General features: G+C 39.7%; 2 protein-coding genes across 2 annotated transcripts; one reads left to right on the forward strand and one right to left on the reverse strand.

The window, feature by feature from the left end:
- Positions 1 to 1,209: 1,209 nt before the first annotated feature.
- On the forward strand, positions 1,210 to 13,748 carry bzw1a (basic leucine zipper and W2 domains 1a). Its single transcript, XM_038297521.1, has 12 exons — positions 1,210 to 1,350; positions 4,053 to 4,125; positions 4,221 to 4,397; positions 4,483 to 4,577; positions 4,664 to 4,729; positions 4,977 to 5,112; positions 5,197 to 5,306; positions 10,247 to 10,417; positions 10,495 to 10,641; positions 10,745 to 10,883; positions 11,054 to 11,176; positions 13,108 to 13,748. The coding sequence occupies exons 2-12, from the start codon at positions 4,062 to 4,064 to the stop codon at positions 13,137 to 13,139; spliced, it is 1,260 nt and encodes a 419-aa protein (XP_038153449.1). The 5' UTR covers positions 1,210 to 1,350; positions 4,053 to 4,061; the 3' UTR covers positions 13,140 to 13,748.
- Positions 13,749 to 19,661: 5,913 nt separating this feature from the next.
- On the reverse strand, positions 19,662 to 24,096 carry si:ch211-246m6.4 (basic helix-loop-helix transcription factor scleraxis). Its single transcript, XM_038297503.1, has 2 exons — positions 23,468 to 24,096; positions 19,662 to 20,569 (listed from the first exon to the last, which is right to left on the reverse strand). The coding sequence occupies exons 1-2, from the start codon at positions 23,948 to 23,950 to the stop codon at positions 20,537 to 20,539; spliced, it is 516 nt and encodes a 171-aa protein (XP_038153431.1). The 5' UTR covers positions 23,951 to 24,096; the 3' UTR covers positions 19,662 to 20,536.
- Positions 24,097 to 25,326: the final 1,230 nt, after the last annotated feature.

Here is a 25,326-nt window from a genome sequence, read left to right on the forward strand (position 1 = left end):
AGCTCTGGAGAAAGTGGCTAGTAATATTCTAATGGCCTAAGATAATGGATTTGTATCTGTTCTTGTCCTGTTAGATCTCAGTGCTGCAGACTGGTTTAAACAAGTGTGCCTTGTACACCCCTGGGCTTGAGTCATGGACGCTTCGCTCCTTTAACCCCAGTACATCTCTTGGTGGCGGAACGGATCTCTCACTGCCACCCCCTGCTGATTCCCTAGGTGTTGCACCCCCACCTCCTATTTCTTCTCCTTAGCCACCGCCAAAAACAGCACTTCTCTGCCTCCTCTGCTAATTCCCTGATTGCTTTGCAACCCAGTTCCAGTTTCCCTCTAATACTGGCGGTGGCAAGAGTAAAACTCTGAAGGGGAATGTTCAAACTTATTAAACAAACTTATTAAACATTTACATATTTTATGACAACAGAAACACTGCGGTTAATTATGCACATCAATATACGAACATTAAAGATAATACATACAGAATTCGTGCTCTTTTCTGAACTAAATGTTCAATTATATGGGGTAAAGATTAAATGATGTGCCTCTGCAAGTCATCTAGGAGTCTTCAGTGAAATCATAGATAAATAACTACTCTATAACTTAAAAATTCATTAAATGTGGATATTGGTAGATTTAAATATATTTTTTTGCAGAATGATTATTGATAAAAGTAGGTAATGACAATGTAAAATGTTTAGTTTTTCCCACTGGAATCATTCAAAATCAGCTATGATTGAACAATTTTTTCAAAATGGCATCTTTGAGTTTTTATTACATCTATACTTCATGAATACATTGCTCTGAGCTTTTTGAATTATATGCCAAAAAATAAGCAAAAAATATATAAAAAAATCTTACTTGATAAATAGTTCCTTTTAGACTCAGTCTCTGTCAGATTGATCTGAAATATTGGAATAAGGCAAAAAGTCATGAAAAAAAAAATGAATCTGTAAAGAAGTTGATCATATCAATTTACACTGGACATAAAAAATAGACAGATTTAAAACTAAACGTTGATTTTGAGGTTTGATTCAAATTGATGGGGTCTGTATGGGTGTTTTTGTCATTGTAAGCATCCAGCTGCCTAGCTGTGATACTTGTTGTTGGTGTAGGTTTACTTTTAATATCTATATTAAAAATAAATCGTTGTTTTTTTTTTCAAATTTTCCTCCCTTTCACTGTTCAAAATGGGCCTATATTTTGTGACGTACCTCTTCCTCTCTGTACGCATGCGCGGTGGGCGGAGCTATATGGAGTCCTGACGGGAAGGTCTTTTTGTTTGGGCCGCTGTGAGAGACGACACTTGCTTTACTTCCCCTGGTTCACAACCGTTTTTTATCTGCATTAATTTCGGTAAGTACTCTTGGTGTCCGCTGTCAGCCATTATCCAAATCACGGGCTGTCCAGTCGGCCCAGTGACATGTTAATGCTGTAGTTGTAATAATTTAAAAAGGATTTTTTCAGAGCCGGGGTTTTTTTGCTCCGCCGGAGGGCGAATCCTGTTTCCTCCAGTTTAGTTAGCTTGCTATTAGCATTAGCACTATATTTAAGACGTTTACCGTTAAAACGTCACGCCTGGTCGTGGCATCTGGCGGAGAGGTAGTGCTTGGATGTAAAACTGTTTTATATGTATGAATAAGCATGGGAAGCGGAATTTAGTAGCGGTTTAAGCCGGGTTAGTAGCCTAGCAGGCCTGGCTATGGAGCAGCGGCCCTGCGCATGGTGAGGCCCGGAGCTAGCCCGGGCTAATCCCTCTCCAGTTAGCCGACTTTGGTTTTAAAATGATCCCAGATTATAACTAATTAGATGGATCAGGGATGCCCCTGAGCTGTCCTCGCGTCTGGTTCGCGTCATTTCTAATGTAAACGCCGAAAAAAGGCAAGTAGATCGAAATCACGACCCAACACCCACCAGCTCCATTTTACCTCCCAGCTTCGCCTTTTGTCTGGACCTTCTTCCTTTTGTTCAGCGGTTTAAAAGCATCGCGTCTAAGACATCCACGCAGGGAAATAGTAAAACATGTTTTTAAATCACTGTTTCATATGAATTTAAGTTAAATATATTTACTAGAAGCATTGACGGTGGAAAGAGCTCTTAGAAACAATGAGAACAGAGCAAACTCCACTTGAGATCGCAGGTGTGTGGCCATGTTGTGATCAGGTGGGGACATCTGTCACCTGTGCATACTACAACCTCACATTAAACGGAAACAACGTTGGGTTTATGCCATGTCACTGTGTAGGTATATGGAAAATATCCATTAAATCTGGGAGAACATTTAAAAACCTATAAAAAAGTATCTGTTTAGAGCCGAAAGTTTTGGTTTAGACATTTTTCTATGTATCCCCCCTGCAATTTTTCTCCACTAATTGAAATGTCTTTAAATACACATTAGCATTAGAATCTTACCAAAAAATTGTCGTTGTTGTTCTAATAAGTTTAATAGTAAGAACAGAAACATAGACTCATAACTTTTTTTTTTTAGTTCTTCAAAAAGTCAGAAAGAATATCAAGATTTGACACAAAAAATATCTAATAATGAACAAGTATTTGTCTATTTTTGGAAATATGAATTAACATTTAAAATTCAAAGAACATGACTTATATTTTGAGATTAATTAACCAGAGAAAAGAGGTCAAACGGGAATAGAATAGCTGTAACCTAAACCTTTTATTTTATATTCCCCCCTGCAATGTTTTCCACTAATTGAAATGTCTTTAAATCCACATTAACATGAATTCAACACACTGTAGTAAAAAGATAAATGGAGGCAGAAGATGTCTTTCAGTCATCAATGCACACCTTCAGTGGCGCACGAGAGCTCTTTCAAGCTGGACACCGTTTCATTCACCACACCTGTCCCATCAACCAGGAATCAGAAATACTTTAATAATCCCAGGGAGACATTACTTTTGTTAAATTACTCCATATGTAATATTGTGACTATAAGGCCAGTTTGATAGAACACAATTTCATAGAATATATATTTTTAGGGGATCCCCGCTCCATCTCACCATCAGTTTGGGGGTCCTTGGCCTGGAAAACATTGAAGACTCCTTGTTTAGGGTATTAGATCAAGTCTCGTTAAAAGTCCAAACATTAAGAAACTAGTTAGTATTTATAATTTGGCTTAATAATATCTAAATCAGCTAAATTATCTAATTTGTTGTACCTTTCTTCTTATTAATATTAGTAATCTTAGATGCCAACACTTAAACACTGTTAGATGCAACCTATTTCTTAGAGCAACTTTACAGAGTTGCTCTAAGAAATAGGTTTTTAATTGGTTGAAAAATACACTTAATATCTTGGTTTGAATTTTAGTAGAAACAGCTTATAGTTATCACAAATTATTTGAATAAAACGGAGTAAACATGATGAAGAGGCGTTTAAATAAAAATGGAAAGGCTAAAGTATCTGTTTTTAATAATTGTAAGCATCGAGCTAGCATACTTGTTGTTGTTGTTGTAGGTTTCAAAGCACGTTATAGCTTTGAAGAGCTTTATCTGGGAGTGTTTGTTTGCTGTCATAATAATAATAATCAGCCTGATTTGAAAACCTTGGTTTTAGAAAGCGATAATTATTGGATTAACAATTTGGCATATTTTGCAGCCAGAATTTAATAATCACAGTGACTGAGAAATTAAAGAAACTTTTGGATTTATGCCCGTAAAACGCTGTGAAAGCTGATTGGTTGAAGTCTTATGCATTAGAGGCGCAGTGATCGAATCTTCCAGGCAGGAAGTTCTGGTTTCCCTTGGTGTCTCCTCTGCCTGCCCACATCTTGAGTTAATTCAACTTATTGGTGGTTCATTCTGATAAATTTCCATCTGTGTTTCACAGGGAGCATCCAGATCAGTTTGTTGTCGTTGTGAATGACATATCCTAGTCTTTTGCATTTTCCTTTATTTTGAAACTGATCAGAGATGTTTCACACTTTAATCTAAAATCTGCTGCCTTTAAGTTTTCAGATGCATCTAGAATTAAAGGGAGGAGTCCATTCAGTTGTAGTTTGTGTAATTGGAGTCTAACCACCATCTTTCACTCTTCCCAGGTGTCTTTTATGAATAATCAAAAGCAGCAAAAGCCAACGCTAACCGGCCAGCGTTTCAAAACGAGGAAAAGAGGTAATCTCTATCAGCTTGGCAGATCTTCTTTTCTCCTGGAGGCCTTCCTTCTCTGCACATCTGGTTAAACGCTTTTTGTTTTTTCTCTCTTTCAGATGAAAAGGAGAGATTTGACCCTACTCATTTTCAAGAAAGTATCGTACAAGGCTTGAATCAAACTGGCACTGATTTGGAGGCGGTCGCGAAGTTCCTTGATGCCTCTGGCGCCAAACTTGACTACCGCCGGTATGCAGAGACACTGTTCGACATCCTGGTGGCCGGCGGGATGCTGGGTAAGTCATTGCTGGTTTAGAGTCAACTTTTAAGTTGTTTATCATGTGGTTTCCAATCTAAACCTAGGCTTTCTGTTTCCTGCAGCCCCAGGCGGGACTCTGTCTGACGACATGACCCGCACCGAGTTCTGCCTCTTTACGGCGCAGGAAGACCTGGAGACAATGCAAGCATATGCTCAGGTAAAGGGTTATGGGGTGAAGCGGCCTGCTGTTATTGATATTAGCTGTGGGTCGTTGTTAATGATGTTTGTTTTCTCACGTAACAGGTTTTTAACAAGCTGATCAGGCGTTACAAGTACCTGGAGAAGGGTTTCGAAGAGGAGATCAAAAAGGTGAGGAAGAACCAGAGGGATTAATCTGTTATCTGCATGAGCTGAGCAGTTTAGACAGGAAGCCTGCGGCTGAAACACAAACTGTTGCTTTGTTTACGGAGCTGTTTATAGATCAGGTGGATTATGGATGCAACTCGACACCCAGTCTCACAGGAGTTGGTTCAGCATTTTGATCCGATCCAGATGATAACAGAATAGCATTGACTGGGGGTGTTGGTCCACCTTTTAAACTTCTGTCTGTTTGCAGTTGCTGCTGTTTCTGAAGGGTTTCACTGAGTCTGAGCGCAACAAACTAGCCATGCTGACCGGCATCCTGCTGGCTAACGGCAGCATATCCGCCTCCATCCTGATCAGCCTCTACAACGAAAACCTCGTCAAAGAGGGTGAGAATCGCCCGCTGGGGTGTTATGGCGAACGGTGAGCTTCTGGTTTCTGGGTTTGACTTTATCCTACCTCTTTGTTTACAGGCGTCTCTGCAGCCTTTGCTGTTAAGCTGTTCAAGTCATGGATCAACGAGAAAGACATCAACTCTGTTGCTGGTAGTCTCCGCAAAGTGGGCATGGACAACAGGCTGATGGTGAGATCTCCCATGGGGCTCTTTGTCTCCAGGTTTGGATAGATGCAGAGGGGATTAAAAGCGTAAATCCTTTTGAGGGAAAATTAGTTACATTTTATTGATTTTAAAACAGAGATGCCAAAGATTAACTGTCCCAGCATGAAGTTTTACACAGGGTTCCCGCAGATCCTTAAAAAGTCTTAAAATTAATATAAAATCAAGGCCTTAATTGGTATTAAAATGTCTTAAATCAGTCTTTCATTGGTCTTAAAATTGTTACCACATTTTGTAATCCATATCCAAAAATAAAATATTGACAGTATTTTTCTTACATTTACCAAACCGCTCACTGTAACCGTCATTGGTCCCATCCTAATAGCGGAACCAATAAAAACAAACTTTTTAAATGGACAACATGGGGAAGTTTTAAATTCAACGAAAAATAGGCTATCCAAGAGTTTTCTGCATGGTTAAAACCTCTGCCAGGGAATGTAGATGAAGCAAAGCAGTGGGGACACATGTGAAGCGTGGAACTCAAAGCGTCAAAATGAAATTATGGAGAAGCAGCAGGTATTTCTCCGTTCTTTTCCATCCTTGTCTCTGCAACGCCTCCACAGCATCTCTCACAACAACAGCGCCAGTAGAACCCAATCTCCAGATAATGTTTGGCGGTACGCCACTGATGAAAGTATGGTACGGAAGAGGATTGGGGCCACTGTAAAGTTAACCCTTTGAAACCGAACGTGTCGCCCGCGACACAGTTCACAAGCCAACTTCAACTTACCGTAACTCTGCGACGGTTTGCGCTATCAGAAAAATTCAAACTGTCTTTGAAAGAAAATAAATTGCACTTTCAGACATGCATAGTGTTATTACGGTAATTGACTTCCCGCCGCTGCAGGAAGCCCGCGAATGTTAGTCTGTCTCCCTCTGCTGCACGGACGAAGAGTGCAGAGTGAGGAGGAAAAGATGAGCGACAGAGCGGAGAGTCAGAGTGAAGCGCATGATAATATGACTAACAAATGTCCTTCAAGAGATAAAAAGAAACCGAGGAGGTTCCTGGATGGTTTTGTGTTTGAAAAAGGAGATCCAGTTTTTTCTTCTGAAGAAAGGTAATGTTTGATCATTGAATAACGTTTTGAATTTTATTTCTGAATGAATGGGGCTTGTTACTTCATGGATAATAGCTTTTACTTGGTACACATAATTGGATGTATTTATAGATTTATTTTCAATTTTATTTTGTTTTTGGAATAGTTTAGAGAGTATTAAAAAAAAAAAAAAGTATAAGTTATTATAATATTCATCAATATTTACTTTGTGTAAAAGTGCACTTTTGCTCACTATATATGACACTCCTAAGTACAGCCCCACACTCTTCATGTATTCATGTGTAGCTTACTATGACTTTTTTTATTGCTTAGTGTGGATTTGAGACCAACTTTATTTATTTACTACTATAAATAAAAGCTGTCATTGCTGTGACAAACTTGTATATTTACTGTTTTTAGAACATTTTCTGATGAAGAGCAGCTGGCTCCAAGGGGGCGAAGTAGAAGAGACGGAGGTCCTTCTGGAGGTCCTTCTGGAGGTCCTTCTGGAGGTCCTTCTGGAGGGTCTGCTGGGGTCCATGCTGGGAGTATGAGGCACCGCAGCCGTTCCCCACATCATCCAAGGTGGAAGACCCATGAAGAGCCTGATGAGAAAGGCTTTCAACCCCTAAGGTTCTTCCCCAAAAGAATCCCTGGTGTTCAACCCCCTCTAAATGTAGGAAATCCACAACCAGGTGAAATTTTTGAGTACTTTTTTGACAATGAAGTCCTCACATTAGTTTGTGATTTTACAAACAAGGGGGCAGCCAGGAACCTGGAGAAAGGGAGGAAGTTCTCCTGGACTGAAATAAGTCCAGGGGAACTGAAGAAATTTATTGGCATGCTGCTCTACATGTCAATCAGCCGCCTGCCAAAAATCAGAGATTTTTGGCGGACTGGAAGTATTTTCAGTCTTCAAACACCAGCTACCATCATGTCCAGAGACCGGTTCTTGGCCATTTTGGCCAATGTTAGAATGAGTGACCCAGAGGAGGATCAGCAAAATGATAAACTAAAGGGCACAGAAACATATGACCCTCTCCACCGGGTCAGGCCACTGATGGAGATGATTGGGACAAGGTGCCGTGCCTTATACCACCCAAGGCAGCACCTTGCAGTAGATGAGAGGATGGTTTCGACCAAAGCCAGGCTCAGCATCAAACAGTATATGAAAGCCAAGCCAACAAAGTGGGGCCTGAAATTTTTTGTATTGGCTGATAAAAAATGGCTACACGGTGGATTTCCAGCTGTACACTGGAAAATCTAACGTGTCATCGGGAAAGGGGCTGTCGTTCGATGTTGTGACCACCTTAGTGAAAAAAAGAGTACCTGGGCTCTGGGTACATTGTCTACACTGACAACTTTTACACCAGTCCTGTCCTGTTCAAACATCTGAGGCAGCAGGGATTTGGCGCTTGCGGGACATACAGGCAGGGAAGAGTTGGTGTCCCCACCACCACTGAAAATGCCCTCACCAAAAAGTCCCCACGAGGCAGCATCCGGTGGATCAGGGATGGGGAGCTTCTTTTTGTAAAATGGATGGACACCAGGGAGGTCTCGATGTGCTCCACCATCCACCCTGTTTACACTGGAGACTCTGTTCAGCGCTGGCAGAAGTCACCTGATGGGAAAGTACAGGTCGCTGTCCCCAGGCCCACTGCTGTGACAGAATACAATAAATACATGGGAGGGGTGGACACATCGGACCAAATGGTTGGGACACATTCTATCCACCGCAAAACAAAAAGGTGGGTCACCACTGTGTTCCAACATTTGGTCGACATCGCTGTGACAAACTCCTTTGTTATTCACAAGGATCAGTGTTGTACAATGAGAAGCAAGCAGAAGACCAGACAAAGTTTCCAGGAGGAGCTGGCAGCACACCTCCTAGGTGTTCCTCTTTATGACGAGCCACAAAAAGAAGCTGGGAAAAAACATCTACCAGTCCCATGCAGCAGCAACAAGCAGGCAAAGTCTGAGAGAGCAAGCATGGGGAGACGGCGCTGCAAGCTTTGTCAGAGAAGCACAGCCTGGAGTTGTGAGCTCTGTAATGTGGGCTTGTGCCTTCAGGTGGACAGAAATTGCTTCTGGGAATACCACCAAGGCCCAGGAAAATAAGGAGAAATGCAGAGAGGGGAAAATCGCCTGTAAATAGTTTTAATTGTTAGTCTGTTTCTTATTTGTAAAAATAATTGAGAATGAAAAAAATATTGTAAATATGTTCTATAGTGTTGAAATTGTCAATTTGTGATGCAAAATCTGTACTTCGTGTTCAAATGCAGTGTTTTATTTGCATAAAATCTCCAAAATCTAATTCCGATTTTTGTTTTTTCTTGATATCAAACAGTTTTAATAGTGGTTTAGTATCAAGAATAATGTAAAATAATGCATTTATTGAAAGCTCTAAATTATTCTGGAAAAATGTGCTGAAGCACTTGGCCACAGGACTTTTTCTTCCTACTTTTTACCTTAAACAAGTAAAAAAAATGCCAGGCGGACTTTTGAGTGACAGGCCTAAAAGGGTTAACTGATTTTTAAACATTTTTTCAGTTTAATATGGGAAAAGTTAGAATTCTGGCTTTTTTTTTTTTTGAATTCTTGACTCTTGTTATTTTCCCTCAAAATATGTTTTTAGCTTTCTTCCTATATGGAAACCCATCTACTGGGCCAGAAAGTAATGGTTTATGTTAAAATAAACATTTAGGGTAAATTTGTTACTACCCAATTTTCTTGTGTTTATTGTCAAGTTGGTCGTAAATTTTAATTTTAAACGGCGTTGAATTTAACTTGCCTTACGCTTTAGGGACCCTGTTGCAGTTTCAGCATCATAATTGCGGTCTCAGCTTCACCATACAAACCTAGCACAAGAATTCACCTCAGAAGGTCTATGTAACATAATCTAGAAAAAAATAAAATACAATTGAGTTGTAAGACTTGATTACTTGAGTAAATCTTCCACAGGACCGCAGCGTTGGCCGAAAATGTCTTTTTTGGAGTCTTAACGAGTATGTTATCTTTTCCATTTTGTATATTTCCCTTACAATTTGCACCCATGAGTTGTAGGAAGGCGACTCGATTGCTTCCACTTAATTGTGATGCATTCCAGGGCCGCTGTAATTTGGCCGTCCTTTCAGCCGAACTGGAAAAATACTGAATATTGCGACCGTTTCATCCTTGGTGATAACCTCTTGAATGGTTTAGTTTTAAGCCTTGTACACGTCACAAAAGTTTTGCAATTTGGAGCATGACCAGAACGTGTATGATTGGGGATTGCAGAGCCACAGTTTCACAGACTTGTTACTTTAGGATCCATCTTAGCTACTATGTCTGGCGTCCTGAATTATCTGCTGATAGTTTTCCGTTTTTAATCCCACCATCTATTTGAGCTTGTAGCTCGATGTGCCTCATTCCAGACTTCTTCCCACATATCATCAGAAATACTGTTGGCCATCTCTGCCTCCAATCTTTTTGTCCAAGTGGATCCACTAATGTTCATGGACAAAAACATCTTGTATAACTTTTTGATCCGCCTCTGATCTCCTTCACCTTTTTGGGGTTGAATTAGTGATTGCTCTATTGGCGTGGGGTTTAGAACTCTTTCCCATTCCCTCTGTGTTAACAAAAAGGAACGTGACTGTCGGAGATTAAAATGCCGAGATGATTCTGATAATCAATTGCTGTGGAAACGTGAGCCCCTCTTCAGACCATTTTGAAAAGTTTTAGGGGTGAAGGAGTTGAAATTAGAGTATTTATGAACCCAAGTTTGTTTTATCTACAAGTTATGAAATTATTGCATCACAAAAGCTGATTTTATGATTTGTCAAAGTTTTTTTTCCTACTTGGTGACATTGTTCTTTTTTTTTCCTGCAGGAACTTTTCCCTGCCAACAAAAGGAGCTGTGAGCATTTTTCTAAGTACTTTACCGACGCCGGGCTGAAGGAGCTGTCTGACTTCGCCCGCAACCAGCAATCCATCGGCGCCCGCAAGGAGCTGCAGAAGGAGCTCCAGGAGATGATGTCCCGCGGCGACCCTCAGAAGGAGGTGAGCTTTCACCATTCCTTTAAGAGATTCAGCAAACCGGCGACGGTGCTTTAACCTGCGGGTTGTTTGCATCTCAGATCATCGCCTTCACCAGAGAGGAGATGAAGAAGTCCAGCCTCTCTGAGCAGGCCATGATCAGCATCATCTGGACCAGCCTGATGAGCTGCGTAGAGTGGAACAAGAAGGAAGAGCTGGTGACCGAACAAGCCATCAAACACTTGAAGGTGTGTGTTTGAATCCAGGGTACTTGTTGATGGCATAAAAATTATTTCTAAGCATTCCTGTATAAACCCTGTGTTTAACTCTGAGCAATGTTCCTCGTTGCAGCAATACAGCCTTCTGCTGAAAGCCTTCACCTCCCAGGGTCTGTCTGAGGTCAGCCTGCTGCTGAAGATCCAGGAGTACTGCTACGATAACATCCACTTCATGAAGGCTTTTCAGAAGATCGTGGTGCTCCTCTACAAAGGTCGGCAGTCACTCTCTTTTTTTTTTTTTACCCAACTATTTCCATCCTAAAGCTGCTCTGCTGTGACCCGATGCTTAAAATGCTGTTCTAGACGCGCCACCTGGTGTGTGTCTGGTTAATGCGGTGCTCTGTGAGACTTTGAACCCGTCTGTTCTCCTTCTGCCCCCCAGCTGACGTATTGAGTGAAGAGGCCATACTGAAGTGGTACTCTGAAGCCCACCTCGCCAAGGGGAAGAGCGTTTTTCTCGAGCAGATGAAGAAATTCGTAGAGTGGCTGAAGAACGCCGAGGAAGGTAACCACCTCCACACTTCCATTTTTAGAGCACTGGAGTCAGTTATGATCCTTCAGTAGAAGGAATCAGGAAGCCAGGTAGCGTTCAAGTCTGTACTTTGTGGCATGGAAGCATGTTGCTTTCAATTTGAAGAAAATACATTGGTCTGTTTTACTGAACTGATGAGGAAAAAACTGAAGAGGAAGTGGAGATAGAACCGTGTCGTGCATTAGGCATCTTTGCAAAGATGAACTCATATTAATCGCATCTACCTAACTAAAGGAATGAGGATTTCCCGCTGTCTCAGTCCCAAAAGAAATTAAAATGAGTTACTTAGCCAACGGGACATGTTGAAGCGTCTCTGAATTAAAGGCGTCTCTTGCTGAAACCTGCAAACAGTAACAGAATAATATTCTTATGAAATCACAGCATTATATAATGCAGAAAACCACCCAACTTTCTTTAGTCCTGGTGCCTTATAGCATTGAAAAGAAAATTATATTTTTGGTCAATGAACAGTTTCCTGTTGCATCTTTTCAGACCATTTAAACAAAAATTATTTGTTCATCTAATGTCATGCAGGCCCTTAAAAAAACGTTTAGTTCTCTGCAAAACTCATGGAAAACTTCTCTTTGCTTCAACCTCTTTAAACTTCCCAATTCCTCTTAAAGCGTGAAGAGCAAGTTTTCCTGAGTCAGTTTAACTTAGTGATGGTTATTTAGTCATTTTGAAGCCAAACTGTATCAATACTGCGTTGATACTGTCTCACAGAATACTGACACCTGCTGGACATTTAAAGACACTACAGGCAGCTTATTGGACAGACTAAACTGAATTAATTTGATGATCTAGTGCAATGATATCATTTAAGCTCTTGTAGGTTATATTTCAGATCTGTTTAAATGGAAAATATTTTTGCTATTTATAGATTCAGCCAATGAATGTAAACATATATCATAAGGTGAAAATTAGGGGGAAATATGAATGAGGATGCTTGTGGACTAGGGTTTTAAAACATATTTTTAAAACAATAAGTACAGTAAAAACAGTAAATAAACTAAGAGTCAATTTGAAATTAACTTTAACTTGAGATAAATTGAGTGATAATAGGAAAAGGATGACGCAACGAGAAAATTAAAATGGAAACAGCTGAAACTTTCCTCTTTTTAGGCTGTTCCAAAATTCTTTATAATTTTAATGATAAACTGCAAAAAATTAGACTTTTTTTTTTTATTTTTTTTAAACAAATGCATCATGTTGACAGATGCGCTTTTAAACACAGTTTAGTGAGTCAGTCGGTTAGAAACAACTCCTGTATCGGTCACATGACTTTCTGGAAACAACACGCGTATCGATAGTGTCTATGGGCATCGCTGTTGCTGGACCCATCTCTAGTTTAATCCCATCAGAACCATTGGTACCAGTTCATCTAGATGGAGATTCACCTTTCTACAGACACAAGCTCAGGTTCCTGTTTGTGTTCTGCCTCCTGAAAATGTTTGATTTGAACAAGTTTATGATAAATATATTCTGGTCAAGAGATGTATCAGTAATTAACCTGATAGTTATTGACATAAAGTTCCTTAACCAGACAAGTTTCCTTATGCCTGCTTTCAAGGTTTGGATCTCATTTGGTTCCAAAATTAGCCTTAGTAAAGAGAAAATGAATCTACTTTGCATTTTCTTCAGAAAACATCCTAGTTTGGTTCAGTTAACAAAAATCTGAACTTGGTAAGATCATACTTCCATTGAAACATGGTGGTGGCAGCATCATGATCTGGTGTTTGTCCCAATGATAATGAGCTAAAACAATCAGGAAGCTGATAAGCTTCTGTTGTGAAGGATAGACGGAACAATAAAGGTTAAAGGATTGAATCACAAAATCCTCTAGTTTTAAGAGACTGTTTTTTATTTTTAATAAACTTCCAATATGTTTATTTTGTTCTCTGCAGAGTCTGAATCGGATGAAGAGGAGGCGGACTGAAACCTTCATCGCCAGACAAGCTTTTCTTCTTTTTTTTTTCCCATTTTGGTTGTTTTTGTTTTGTAGCAGCAGGAGCAGTAGAATGTCTTGACCCTTCCTCTTCTACCTCCTGTTACTGATTTATCTCCACAAACACTCACTTCCACCACTGAAACATCTAAGCTACATTTCAAAGTAAACCGTTGAGGCATCGCTGCTCCCCCGGGGAGTCAGGAGACCATGATTTCTGCCCTCCTGATTGATTTCCAACGCCTCCTGTAACTGGGAATCATGGTGATCTGCGCCTCCATCCTGAAGCGGGGTGGGGTTTCTATTTAAGTTCAAGCCGTGCCACCTCAAGGCTGACAAATGTAAAATCAGTTTTGCCAAAGTTCTTCCTGTCCCGCTTTCCTTGAACTTTACTTATTTTTTTAATTTTATTTCTTTGGAGAGCTCAGTTTATTTTTGTTTCCATTTTCTTTCCTGTTTCTGGTCAGTCCGTCTGAAGAAACGTACCCCCCTGCCCTGTAAGATGCCTCGCCAGCTACCTGATTATCGTCAGTTTATACTTTCTTTAATCTGATATAAACCAATTTGACTTTTTTATGAATAAAGATTATTGAAACGCTTCTTGATGTGGTATTTTTATTTATTTTTTTCCTGAATCAGGTCGGCCGTTTTAATGCGCTGAAGTAAATGTTAGATCAAACTAATGGATAAATGAGGAGCATGTTTTATACGGAGGACCAACTCTGCTGTGTTTAAAGATACAGAAATAAGCATACAATTAATTGCCCCCCAAAAAATGTTGGCAGAAATTAAATTATACAATGAGACATAAAGATGTATATCTTTTTAATTAGCTTCTTTATCTTTGTAATAATTACCCATTTATTGTCATAATCTATGTGCTATTTCTGCCTGTTTTTTTAATTTCTGTATCTATTTCTGCCTCATTATGCAAATTAGGGGTGTTGAGGATTGATTGACAAATAAGCTTATTAACAAGGAGAATAAAGAAGCTAATTAAAAGATGTATAAATTTGTCTCACTGTATAATTTATTTCTACCTACATTTATTTTTTGGATTTTTGTGGGCAATTATTGTTTATTTATTGAACATTTATTAATTTTTGTAATTTTAAATATGGCAGAATTGGTCCTCCATACTTTAAAGCCTTTTTTTAAGTTGTGGAGAAATGGACACTTGCAAGAGAAAGTTCACATTAATTTAAGTAACATAAACAAAACCATTTTATATTACCGTATACTGACAAAACTTTAGTCAAATCAAACCTGTTGAATGTCTACAATGCACATCACTGTCTGCTTTTTTTTTTTCTTGGGTTGAATACCCTTAAAATTAAAACAGCCAGACTTTCACAGGTCCATTATTGTAAATGTACTTTTCTCAGCTGAAACCTTAGCTTAGGTGTTTGTTTTTCACACAAATCTGATTTTGAAAGGTTTACTCAATTCAGATCCTTGAGGTTTTTGTGTCCTGCTTCCAAATCTGAATCAAATTGCAGAATTAACTCTAAACAGGTTTTCCAGAGTCCTGCTAATGACCTGGATACTTGACCGTCCTGTTGAAGCAGAGCCTCATCTAAAAGATGCAGGATACTGAACCTTAAGGGTCCTCTGTGGGGAACGCTGCTCCGGCGTAAGGCAGATCTGACACACTTAACTGCTTATTTTTAACCTGCTTCATGACTACAAGATCCTGTTTCCTTGGATCAAAAACCAAAATGGGGCAATAAATCGGCTTTAGAACTCCTGTGTTTTGTAAATGCATCAGTTACCTTTAACAAATAGATATAATGGGGAGAAAATAAAGTGCAACTAACTGGTCTGGAAATGTTGATTTGCTGATGTTCACATGAACAACCTGACATTAACAATCAAAGGAACCAGGTCTTCCTGAACACCACATTGCAAAAAGTAACAAAGTATTAGATGATTTCTGAGATATATTCACATTTTATAGGGGTGGAATCAGGTGTCTATGATCTATAATCAGAATTTCAGTTAAAAAGGGTTTTAAATTTCACTGTCATTTTCAAAATGATTTACTTTGTTTTATTTAATCACAGGAGGCCAGAAAATCTGACTCTTGTAAAAAAAAAAAAAAAATTATTTCTATAGTGCCAATTCACAACATGTCATCTCAAGGCACTTTACAGTTCACCAGATCATACAGTCAAATTGATTCAAAGTTTTCTATCTAATGAAAACCAGTTGATTGCATCGACTCATTGATCTGAATACAATCCCTCACACTAAGCATGCTTGTAGCGACAGTGGAGAGGAAAAACTCCCTTTGAGCAGGAAGAAACCTCCAGCAGAACCAGGCTCAGTTTGAGCGGCCAAAAAAAAAATCAAATTCAGAATAATCAAACACTCATCTACCTTGATCCAAAACCCAACTTTCCTAATTACTGAAATACCATTAAAATGAAACTTGAGTCAAAAAAAGAACAAATAACATATTTTTATTGAAAAGAAATATGCAAAGACACAATGACAGTTTTTATTTTCTTGGTAAAAAAATTAAAATGTGAAAAAATTAAAATCACTAAATGTGCAAAGGACAGACATGTCTGGCTTTCAAGTACTTCTTGCAGTCGTCAGAGGTAGACCTTCATATTTAAAACGCAGGTCTGAGGTAGAGATTTCAGTTTCCCTGTAATAATTTAATTCTGTATTGTACATAGCAAGAGATCCACATGAGTTTAATTTCACATTTTTTTAAATTCTCCGTTAAAGTGCAAAAGGCAGCTGAATCGGTGAGCTGTGCTGTTAAAGTGACTGTGCAACATTGAGCTAACTGTTTTAGCACCTTAGCTTAATATGTCAAAACTATTTACGATGAAATCATGGGGGGAAAAATGCTTTAGAGAAGAAATATGCTATAAGTTAGAATCGTCACATTTCTCACCGTTACAGATTTTCTGGTAAACCAAAAAACCAAACTACCATAAACCTGCCATTTATTAGGTGGATAAAGAGTTTGGAAGCCAGGAATTAACCATTTCCTTTATACTGCAGTAATATTAGCATCTTAATTTCATTGGGGAAATTTTTTATCAGTTATTTTTTAGAAACAACTAATCTAATTTAGAAAAATAACCCACATGGATTAAACATTTTAAGAAATGGATTAATCCCCATATGGTACCTAATCTGACAGAAAGGGAACACAGGTCACCAGTCCGTCCCAGATACACCGGGCTCAGTCCGAATACAGCAAATCATAGCTGCTATCCCGTCATGTTTCATATGAATTAACAGTAAGGGCTCTATCATGGGAAGAAAAGGAGCTGCGGACCTGTGTAGAGAATCCAGACAGCCTTATGGACATCATTAAGCAATAGAAATGCACATGGATGATGCTACAGCCCTCTGACAAAGAACTACAAAAAACAAAAGTTACAAAAATGTAGTAAACAGTTGTCATAAAACACAAAATATATGAAGGTGGGACGATTTGGCATGTTTTCCCACAGAGTACAAGTGAAGAAAGGAGCTGTGGGATTCCGTATAGCTCCTTAGCAACAGGTAGGAACGATGAGTCTTTTTGCCAAACGGATTGAAGCTAGAAAGCATCCTATTTCCTCTTTCTCCCTCCTTCCTTACCAGCTGCACTATTCAGACAGCACTTATCATGGCGACTGCTGATGCAGTCCGTTTCAAGAAGCAGGTTTCCTGAAGACTACGTTTTCTAATCCTGAAAGAAGTGACTTTTCCGTTTCACAAAGAGAGTTTTCTCAACCTCTGTTTCAGTTGCCATGGTAACATTCTCCTCAGCGCTAACATGGTTGGTAGCAGGTAGTGTTTTGTGAATGAGTGTCAGCTCTCCTTACGGCCAATCGCGTTTTATTTCTTTATTTAGTCAGGAGAATTTTGTCGTAGTTTTGCGCATACAATAAAAAAAAAAAATTTAATTCACTGTGTCTGTTTGACACATTACGTTTTAAAAACAAATATGGCATGTCTGTTTGACGACGATATTATTAAAGAATTACCGGTATTAATTCACAAAGAATTAAATATTCTACAACTGAGTTGACAGGATATGAGATTTTTTTTTTTTTTTGATTCATTTACTATGAGCATAGTGGACTTTATTTATTTTTACACTTCATGAAGAACTACTAAACTCACAATACACATAAATAGATTTAGTAATCCTGGGAAAAAATGAATTATTTACATCAGGGTTATAGGATTCTCTTGGTGATAAAAACCTACTGAGCCAACTGGCACAATCTGAAGCCATTCAATGGGAGTGATAACTGGTAATAATAACCATTTATTGGGATCATAACATCCAAAGCATCTGAACAGCCACTTGGTATTTACTGTGTGATGGAAGACAGAATCAAACTGAGGAGGAACCCCATGGGATGATGAACCTGTCCTATCTATTAGAACTTTTTTTAGGCTTCATCTACACCTGCTATATGGCAAGCCGTTTTGATATATAATAGTTTGACTGAAGCACAGCCTAAAGCCATTTTATGGGACTGGTCCTGTTTGACTCAACAGTTGTTTTCTATATCCATGTTACCACATATCAATGTTTTCTCACTGATATCAAGTTCTGTTAAATACCTGTTTCACTGTTGCACAAAACTAGGAAAAAAATCTCTCCTGACTAAGTCAGAAAATAAAACGATGTGATTGGCTTTAAGGAGGGCGGAGACATGGGATTCAGTGTTAAATGAAGGGGAACCTGCTCCTGACCAGGTTAGCTCTGAGGAGAACGTTCCAGAGGTGCAGTAAACTCTCTTTGTGAAACAGAAAACTAAGTTTCCCTGATTTGAGGTTTAGAAAACTTCAGAGTTTTTAGTAAACCCGCTTTGTGAAACAGCCTCTGGACTGTTTAGCTCCAGCCCTGGAGAGCTAATGCCTTGCAGCCTCGGCTCTGCAGGGGCTTGCTAACGAGACTCAGCTGTGTCAGAGAAGGTGCAGGGCAGTAGCTATAGAGCATGGGTGGAATCAACTGGCTGGATTGGCTTCAGATAGCCCATCACTAGCATTTTCTACTAACGTAGATTCTTTAAAACGAATCCTGAACCAGCTATAACCGGTGAGGAGTCGAAAACAGGGTGCATGGCGCGTGTTTTGAAGCTGCTTGTGGAGAGATGTCCTGGGCCGTGAGTAGTGAGGAAACAGGAAGCGATTCTTGTGGGATGGAAGAGGGAAATAGTGACAATGAAGGTTGGAAGATAGCAACATCAAAAAATGAGAAAAAGCGGAAAAAACAGAGATCAGTTAAAGGGGAATCTAGTTCAGAACAATCCAGTGATGATCAATCCATACATTCCACAGCACAACGAAATGAATTCAAAGTCATATTCAAAGTCGTTAATCAGGCAGACTCTTTTACAAATTGGAATCCGGTTCACTTAACAAAAACCATCAATAAACTTGTTGGAGAAGTCAGAGGTGCCAGAATTCTGTACAGTGGAGACCTGCTAATTAACTGCCGAGACAGCGCCCAGCAAGGCAAAGCAATATGAATCAACAAAATTGACGGGATAAGAGTTCAGTGCAGCTTAATGGAGAACAAAAATATCAGCAGGGGAGTCATTGGAGAAGTTCCTCTAAAAATTTCTGAAAAAGAGATTCTGGAAAACATAAGCAGTGCAAAAGTAAAAGAAGTAAAACGGTTAAAAACAACAAGAAACGGAGAAAGATCTGACAGTTTATCAGTATTAATTAAATTTGAAGAAGAGCAATTACCAAGCAAAGTATTCATCGGTTACATCAGCTATAATGTTAAAATCTACAATCCTCCACCACTGAGATGTTTCAAATGCCAAAAATTCGGTCACATTGCAGCAGTTTGTAAAGGGAAACAGAGGTGTGGAAGGTGTGCAGGAGAACACGAATATGGTAAATGTGGAAAAGAAGCTAAAATAAAATGCTGTAATTGTGGTGGAGAACATACCGCTGCTTATCGCGGTTGTGAAGCAAGCAAAAGGTCTGAGGAAATAAAAAAAATGAAATTTGAGCTCGGAATAACCTATGCTGAAGCTGCAAAAAGGATCCCTTCTCAGTCAGAAAAACCCAAACCTACAGTTCAACACATGGCAAATTTCAAACCTCTAGAGAAATCTCCAAAAATTGATGAAGACTCACTAATTGTTAAAAAGACAAATTTTGTTCTTTTCATGGTGGAAGTGATTAATTGTACTGCACAGACAACAAAAAAAACTGAAAAAATCAAAATAATAGTGAAGGCTGCAGAAAAATATCTGGACATTAAAGATTTGAACTCGGAGATGGTTGGAAGCATGATGGGAGGACCGATGGGACCATCAGAAACTGGCAAAGTTACGATGGCCTAGAGTTAAATTAAAATTATATGGGCAAATGTGATTTAGTATTATGTTGGTTTAAGTTACACAGGTTTTTTTTTTTTTTTTTTATTTGGGGTGAATCGTTTCCTGTTTACTCCATATCAGTTGGTGGCGGTAATGCACATTTCACAAGTTTGCCAACCGCCATAAAATCTCATAAGAAGAAGAAGAAGAACTGGCTGGATTAGCTCTTCAGTATACAGTGCAATTCTCCAGAGTCCTGTTTATCATCTAATCACTTGATTCAGGTGTGTTGGACCAAGGACATGTGTAGAAGGTACAGGATTCCAGTTTGGAGGATTGGAGTTACCGTAGGCAACTTTTTGTTTATGAAATCTCCACACACCAATATTCCAGCATCTTCCTTCTGCAAGACAACAGGGCTGTTTACTGGTTTCTTATGGTAAACACATAATTAAAGCTGGGGGGGTGTTTGTGCCAATGCTGTTGGTAAATCCTTGGTGAAAAAGCTTTACCTCAACTTCCTCTCTGGTTAGAAGTTGGAGAACTGTCTTGATCGGATTGCTGAAGTCGGGCTCCAATATGTTTGGATTTGAATGTTTCCAAGACTTTATCAGGTATGTTGAGATCTCCAGCTGATGGGGTGTCAAAGCTCTGAGGCTGTTGTGCAAATTGCTCGTCATGTTTCTGCAGGTGGTGCTGCAGTTCCTGATGTCCACCACTACAGGCAGTAGGTTCCTCGAGGTCCTTTTAATGCTGAAGGCAGCTACTTGTAAACTGACAGCAACCACTGCACTGAAGGTGACCAGGCTGTTTTTTAGGAGGTACGTGTGGGAGGGGGGGGGGGAGGTAGGTTGTACTATCGGTGGAGACCAAAATAGCCCCACGCCAGGTGCAGCTGCACAAACCGGCTCAGGTTACACCTCAGTCAAAACACTGAGGTTCAGAAACACAGCAAGCTGGAGAGAAAGTGCTTTTCTGTTAGTCTCCTTTGTCCTGGAGTCTGTTTTAAATAAATAAATATTTATTTACAAAGTTTAGAGAGTAAACATCCTGGAGGAGTCCATGTCAGTGTGGGGCCGCTGCGTTTCACACAGACGAGTGCTTCCCAACATCTTTGAGCTGCAAAGAGATGGAGAAGAAGATTTTAGTGAAGCTGTTTCTGTAAATAACATCTAGTCTCATTTTCTGCTCCAGAATCCATCTTTGTTCTGAATTAGTTTAAAAAGTTATGGGAGTTTTCTGCAGCTGCTTGGAGTAATATCCTCCTGCAAAAAGAGGCTGCCATGTTTTTCCCCGAACTGTTGCTGAAAGATTAAATAATTGGATCACTTGCTAGAAACAGTCGAGTTTAGATGAGTCTTACTAAGGTTACAAAAATGCAAACATTGATCTAAAAATGCATACAAAAAATAACGTGAGTGTATTTGTCATTATTTAAGCAAGAAAACAAGGTAATTTGCCAATGAAATTTATATTTTTACCCTTAAAATATGATCTTTTTTTCTCATTTTACATGCAATTTATCCCTTTCCACTGCAAATTGTCTGATTTACTTGCTCAAATCAAGGGAATTACACTTGAGAAAAAATAACCCTGTAGGACTTGAATTTTTGCAGTATAGCATACATTGTTCTTAGCTGTTTACTTTTTAAATTTGCTATTAAAAAATCCAACCCAGCATCCATCTGTTTTTGGTGTCTGCTATCTAAATAAATCCCTGCTTTTAGCAGCAGGTCTCAGAGTAGGAAGCCTGGAGATGATGTGAAGAAGGTGATGCGAGCTGCACAGATGCATCAACCTGGCAGAGGTGTGATGCCGTAGAAAACTCCAAGCAGCATCTTCTACTTTGTAAATAGATGTGCATCAGATGTGAACTATAGACTTAAATTATTTCAGGATTTAAATCATAGCCCTGCATTGCTGCATATTCAGTATTTTACCCTTCATTCTTACCCATAAGGGTGTCGGCTGGGGAAATTAAGGTGATTGGTTAATAGTTGGCTGTTTATTCACAATGTCCATATACAAAAATATCTATATAAAAAAATATCAATGACTATAGCGAGACATGAAATTTAATAAACACATTTTAGTTAGTGCATTTATTACCGTTTACATTAATATTTAAATTCATATTTGGAAAGATTATGTTCTTTCTATTAGTGGTTATAAATTAAAATTACACTGAAAAAATAATGCAACTGTTTTTAGCATTTACTTAGTTACTTTAACATAATTGTTTCATGTTAGCAGAGTAGGACAAAAAACAATTGTCTTAAAGTAACTAAGTATGATTAAGTAAATGCCAAACAATTGCATTATTTTTTTTTCAGTGTAAGTGGGAAAAACAAGGGAAAAAACAAGTATTTTATATTTAAAGTGAAGTGAAATTGTTCGAAAAAAAATTCAAATCTGTTTTCATAGTTTGAAATACAAGAAAATAATGAAATAAACAAAAATTTGACCTATTTACTGAGCTTTTTGTTACAACCTCCACATCTCAGATAACATTACCGTAGCTAAATATGCGTCGTGTAACGTCTGATTTTCAAATCGGAAAAAAAAAAAATAAATAAAATAAAAAATAATAATTTCTGCTCATGCAAAAAAAGACAAAACAAAAGAAAATTGTAGTGGCCATATTTTTCTTTTTTCTACTTTTGGTTTACTGCAGTTAATTACTGGAACTGAGCTTCCATCAAAAATAATGAGCAGGGGTGGATCTAGAGCGGGGGCATAGCCCCCCCTAGTCAACCACTGTTTTATGGGGTACAGTTTGTCCCTGCAGTCACCAAGGATTCTTCTATGTAATTATGTAATGATCTGATAAAACCCATTTAATATACTATAAAGAACCATAAATGATGTTTAAACGTGTGTTTAGCTTTATTATCAATGGCCTCTAGTCCACCTGGTCCATCTTCAGCAGAGGTGTCAGGAAGTACAAATACTTCATTACTGTACTTAAGTACACTTTCTAGGTATCTATTCTTTACTCCATTCCTTATTTTTCTCCCTACTTCTGACTTCTACTCATTACATTTTCACACAAGTATCTATACTTTCTATTCCTTACATTTTTAAAACAAACTTTACTTTTAATGTTTTTATAAATATTTATTTCACATCATGTGCTCCATCCAATGCAGATCATTGGCTCCATCCCCATCTAGTGAAAACTAGTGTAATTGGATGAGTCATATAACGCAAACACTCATTGGTTAGCTAAAGGAAATCATCAGAAGCAAGCAGGTGTTCTTCAAACTGCAAGCGTGAATTGTCTATGCCATGCTACAATGTAGGATTCAGAAAAAGATGTTGAAATGTCTGAAAGGTCGGACACAGGTGAGAGCGTATCGGGAGACCTCCAACAAGACCTCCCTCATCCTTGGCCCTACCTCAGAGAATTTTTTAAATAGGCGAAAAATTGAGCTTTCAATTCATATAGTGACATCTGGCTGTTTGTTTTTTTAAAGGTTACTTTATACTTTTATACTTTAAGTAGTTTCTGGAGCACATACTTTTTCACTTTTACTTGAGTAAAGAGGTCAACTTGATACTTAAACTGTTACCAGAGTGTTTTTAAACAGCAGTATCTATACTTCTACTGAAGTAACAAATGTGTGTACTTTTGACACCCCTGATCTTCAGTTATTTATTTTTTAAACCTATATTTTCCCATTGGTTCATTATAGATCAACCCTGAACTGTTTTTGGCTCCTATCAGTTTTTGGGCCCCCACATTGGGTCCTGCCTGTGCCCCATGAACATTTACTAGAACCACCACTGCTAATGAGGCGTCACAGGCTGAATGTGAATTTTTATGTGGATTTTTTAAAAAGTCTGCAGTTACATCATGAGAGAATAAAACTCAATTAGATCCAATGCAGAATAAATTGTTTGAATTCCTTTTTCTGTCTTAAATCAAAGAAAGGTGTTTTTTTTTTTACAAATTCTTTGTTTTTCCAAACAGAGTTCATAGCTTTTGGAGCTGAATGGGTGCAGAAATCCTCCCACCTGTTTCCTCTGGTTGCTGAGGCAGAAGGTGCAGATGGGCCGCAGGGGGGGCGCGCTGAGCGCGGGGGGGCCGTGCAGGATCCTGTCCTGGTAGCGGAGGCAGGGCTGTCCGTCCCTGCAGTCCTCCCCCAGCAGCAGCACGTTGGCCAGATGGGAGATGTAGCTGGAGGCCAGGCGCAGCGTCTCTATCTTGGACAGCTTCCTGTCTGCGGGCTCGGTGGGGATCAGGGAGCGCAGCGCGGTGAACGCGGTGTTCACGCTGTGCGTTCTGTCGCGCTCCCGCGCGTTCGCCGCCTGCCTCTGTCTGCTAACACCGGAAAGCCGCGCGTCTCGGCCGCTCCTCCTCCGCCTCCTCCTGCTCGCCGCCTCCGGGCAGCCGCTCTTCGCCAGCCGCTCCCCGGGCTCCCTGTGCGGGCTGTAGTCGCCCGTGGACTCCCCATCGGAGCTCTCCGTGTCGCTCTCCAGCTCTGCGCGGGACTTCATCCTGCCGCTGCTCTGCGCTGAATCCCGGCGAGCTGCGGCACTTTATCCGGCGGTGAAAATAGAGCCGGGGGCGGGGGGGCAGCAGCTGCCGCCGATCCGGTGACCGAACCGAGCGGGCTGCATACCATTACTGCAGAATGACGGCTGCTTTCTGGGTCACCGCCAGCCCGCCGCGGAGGAGGCGAGACAGGTGGAGGCTGAGGGGAGGAGGGGGCACCTGGTGGGAGGATGGAGTCTAAATTAGACTAGAGGCTCGGTTCAACTTCTTCACACTTTACCACATAAATTATTAACCTCAAAGTAGATTTTGTGGGAAACTTTAAACGGAAAATCTGAAAAGTGTGGCATGGATCTGTATTAAGTGCAGATTAGCAGAGGCGTAGCCAGAAAATCCTAATAGGGGGCCGAAAGGCACCTGAACCTCAGGGTCAATCTATACTGTTCCAACAGAGACGAGAACAAGATCCATGTTTTCTAAATAAAGACAAACTATATTTTCTTGCAACCTTTGCTAACAAATAGATGCATATATTTAAACATCTATGCTGTGGAAATAAAAGGTATATTGGACAAAATTCTTTCAGGTTTGAGTTCTGGGGCGAACATATTTCAATTTTCGTTACCTACTTTTATCAATAATCATTCTACTAATCTCTAAATCTACTAATATCCACATTAAATGAATTTTTATGTTATTATTAAATAACATAATTAATTACGACCGTCCGACGCATAGTCAGGATTTTTTTTGAGGGGCGCGACGTTGGTTGCAGAACCTCTATGTGGGGGGGGGGGGGGGGGGGGGGGGGGTTGGTGCTCGTGCACAGAGACAGATTTGACGGTTGCAGAGGCTATGCGTCAAAAGCATGCATTGGCCTTTACAGAAACACATTTCAGCCTACTAATTAGAACCAACCTATTGGGGGATGTGAAACACGGAGGTGGTAGTGTCATGCTGTGGGACAGTTGGCAGAAGCAGAATGGCTAATCTAGTTAATGAAGCTAAATGAAGGACATTGCAGGGGAGAACCTGTTAATCTGGGTCTTGGGTAGTGTTGCACTGATGCCGTTTTTTGGCACCAATACCTGGCTGTGCAGTATTGGAAGATGCCTTCTATTTGAAATTGATGTGAGAACTGCATACTACTTGGATGTACAATAATTACCATCATGGCTTTGTCAAGCTGCTGCCTACCTTTGTGAAGCAGGAAAAATACTAAAACAAAGTGGATCCAGTAGAACTTTTTATTGCCTACCTGGAGTGAGTGACAATAGTTGAATAAACTTTTGGCTCTCAGAGTGGTATTGGTGCCCTATTTGTTGGTACTCGCCGTTGGTACAGATACCACCGCTTTAGTGCTGGATCAGGGCCCGTC

The sequence above is a fragment of the Cyprinodon tularosa genome, unplaced genomic scaffold (genome assembly GCF_016077235.1).
Source record: "Cyprinodon tularosa strain WSP-4 unplaced genomic scaffold, ASM1607723v1 ctg39, whole genome shotgun sequence".
NCBI classification, from domain to species: domain Eukaryota; kingdom Metazoa; phylum Chordata; class Actinopteri; order Cyprinodontiformes; family Cyprinodontidae; genus Cyprinodon; species Cyprinodon tularosa.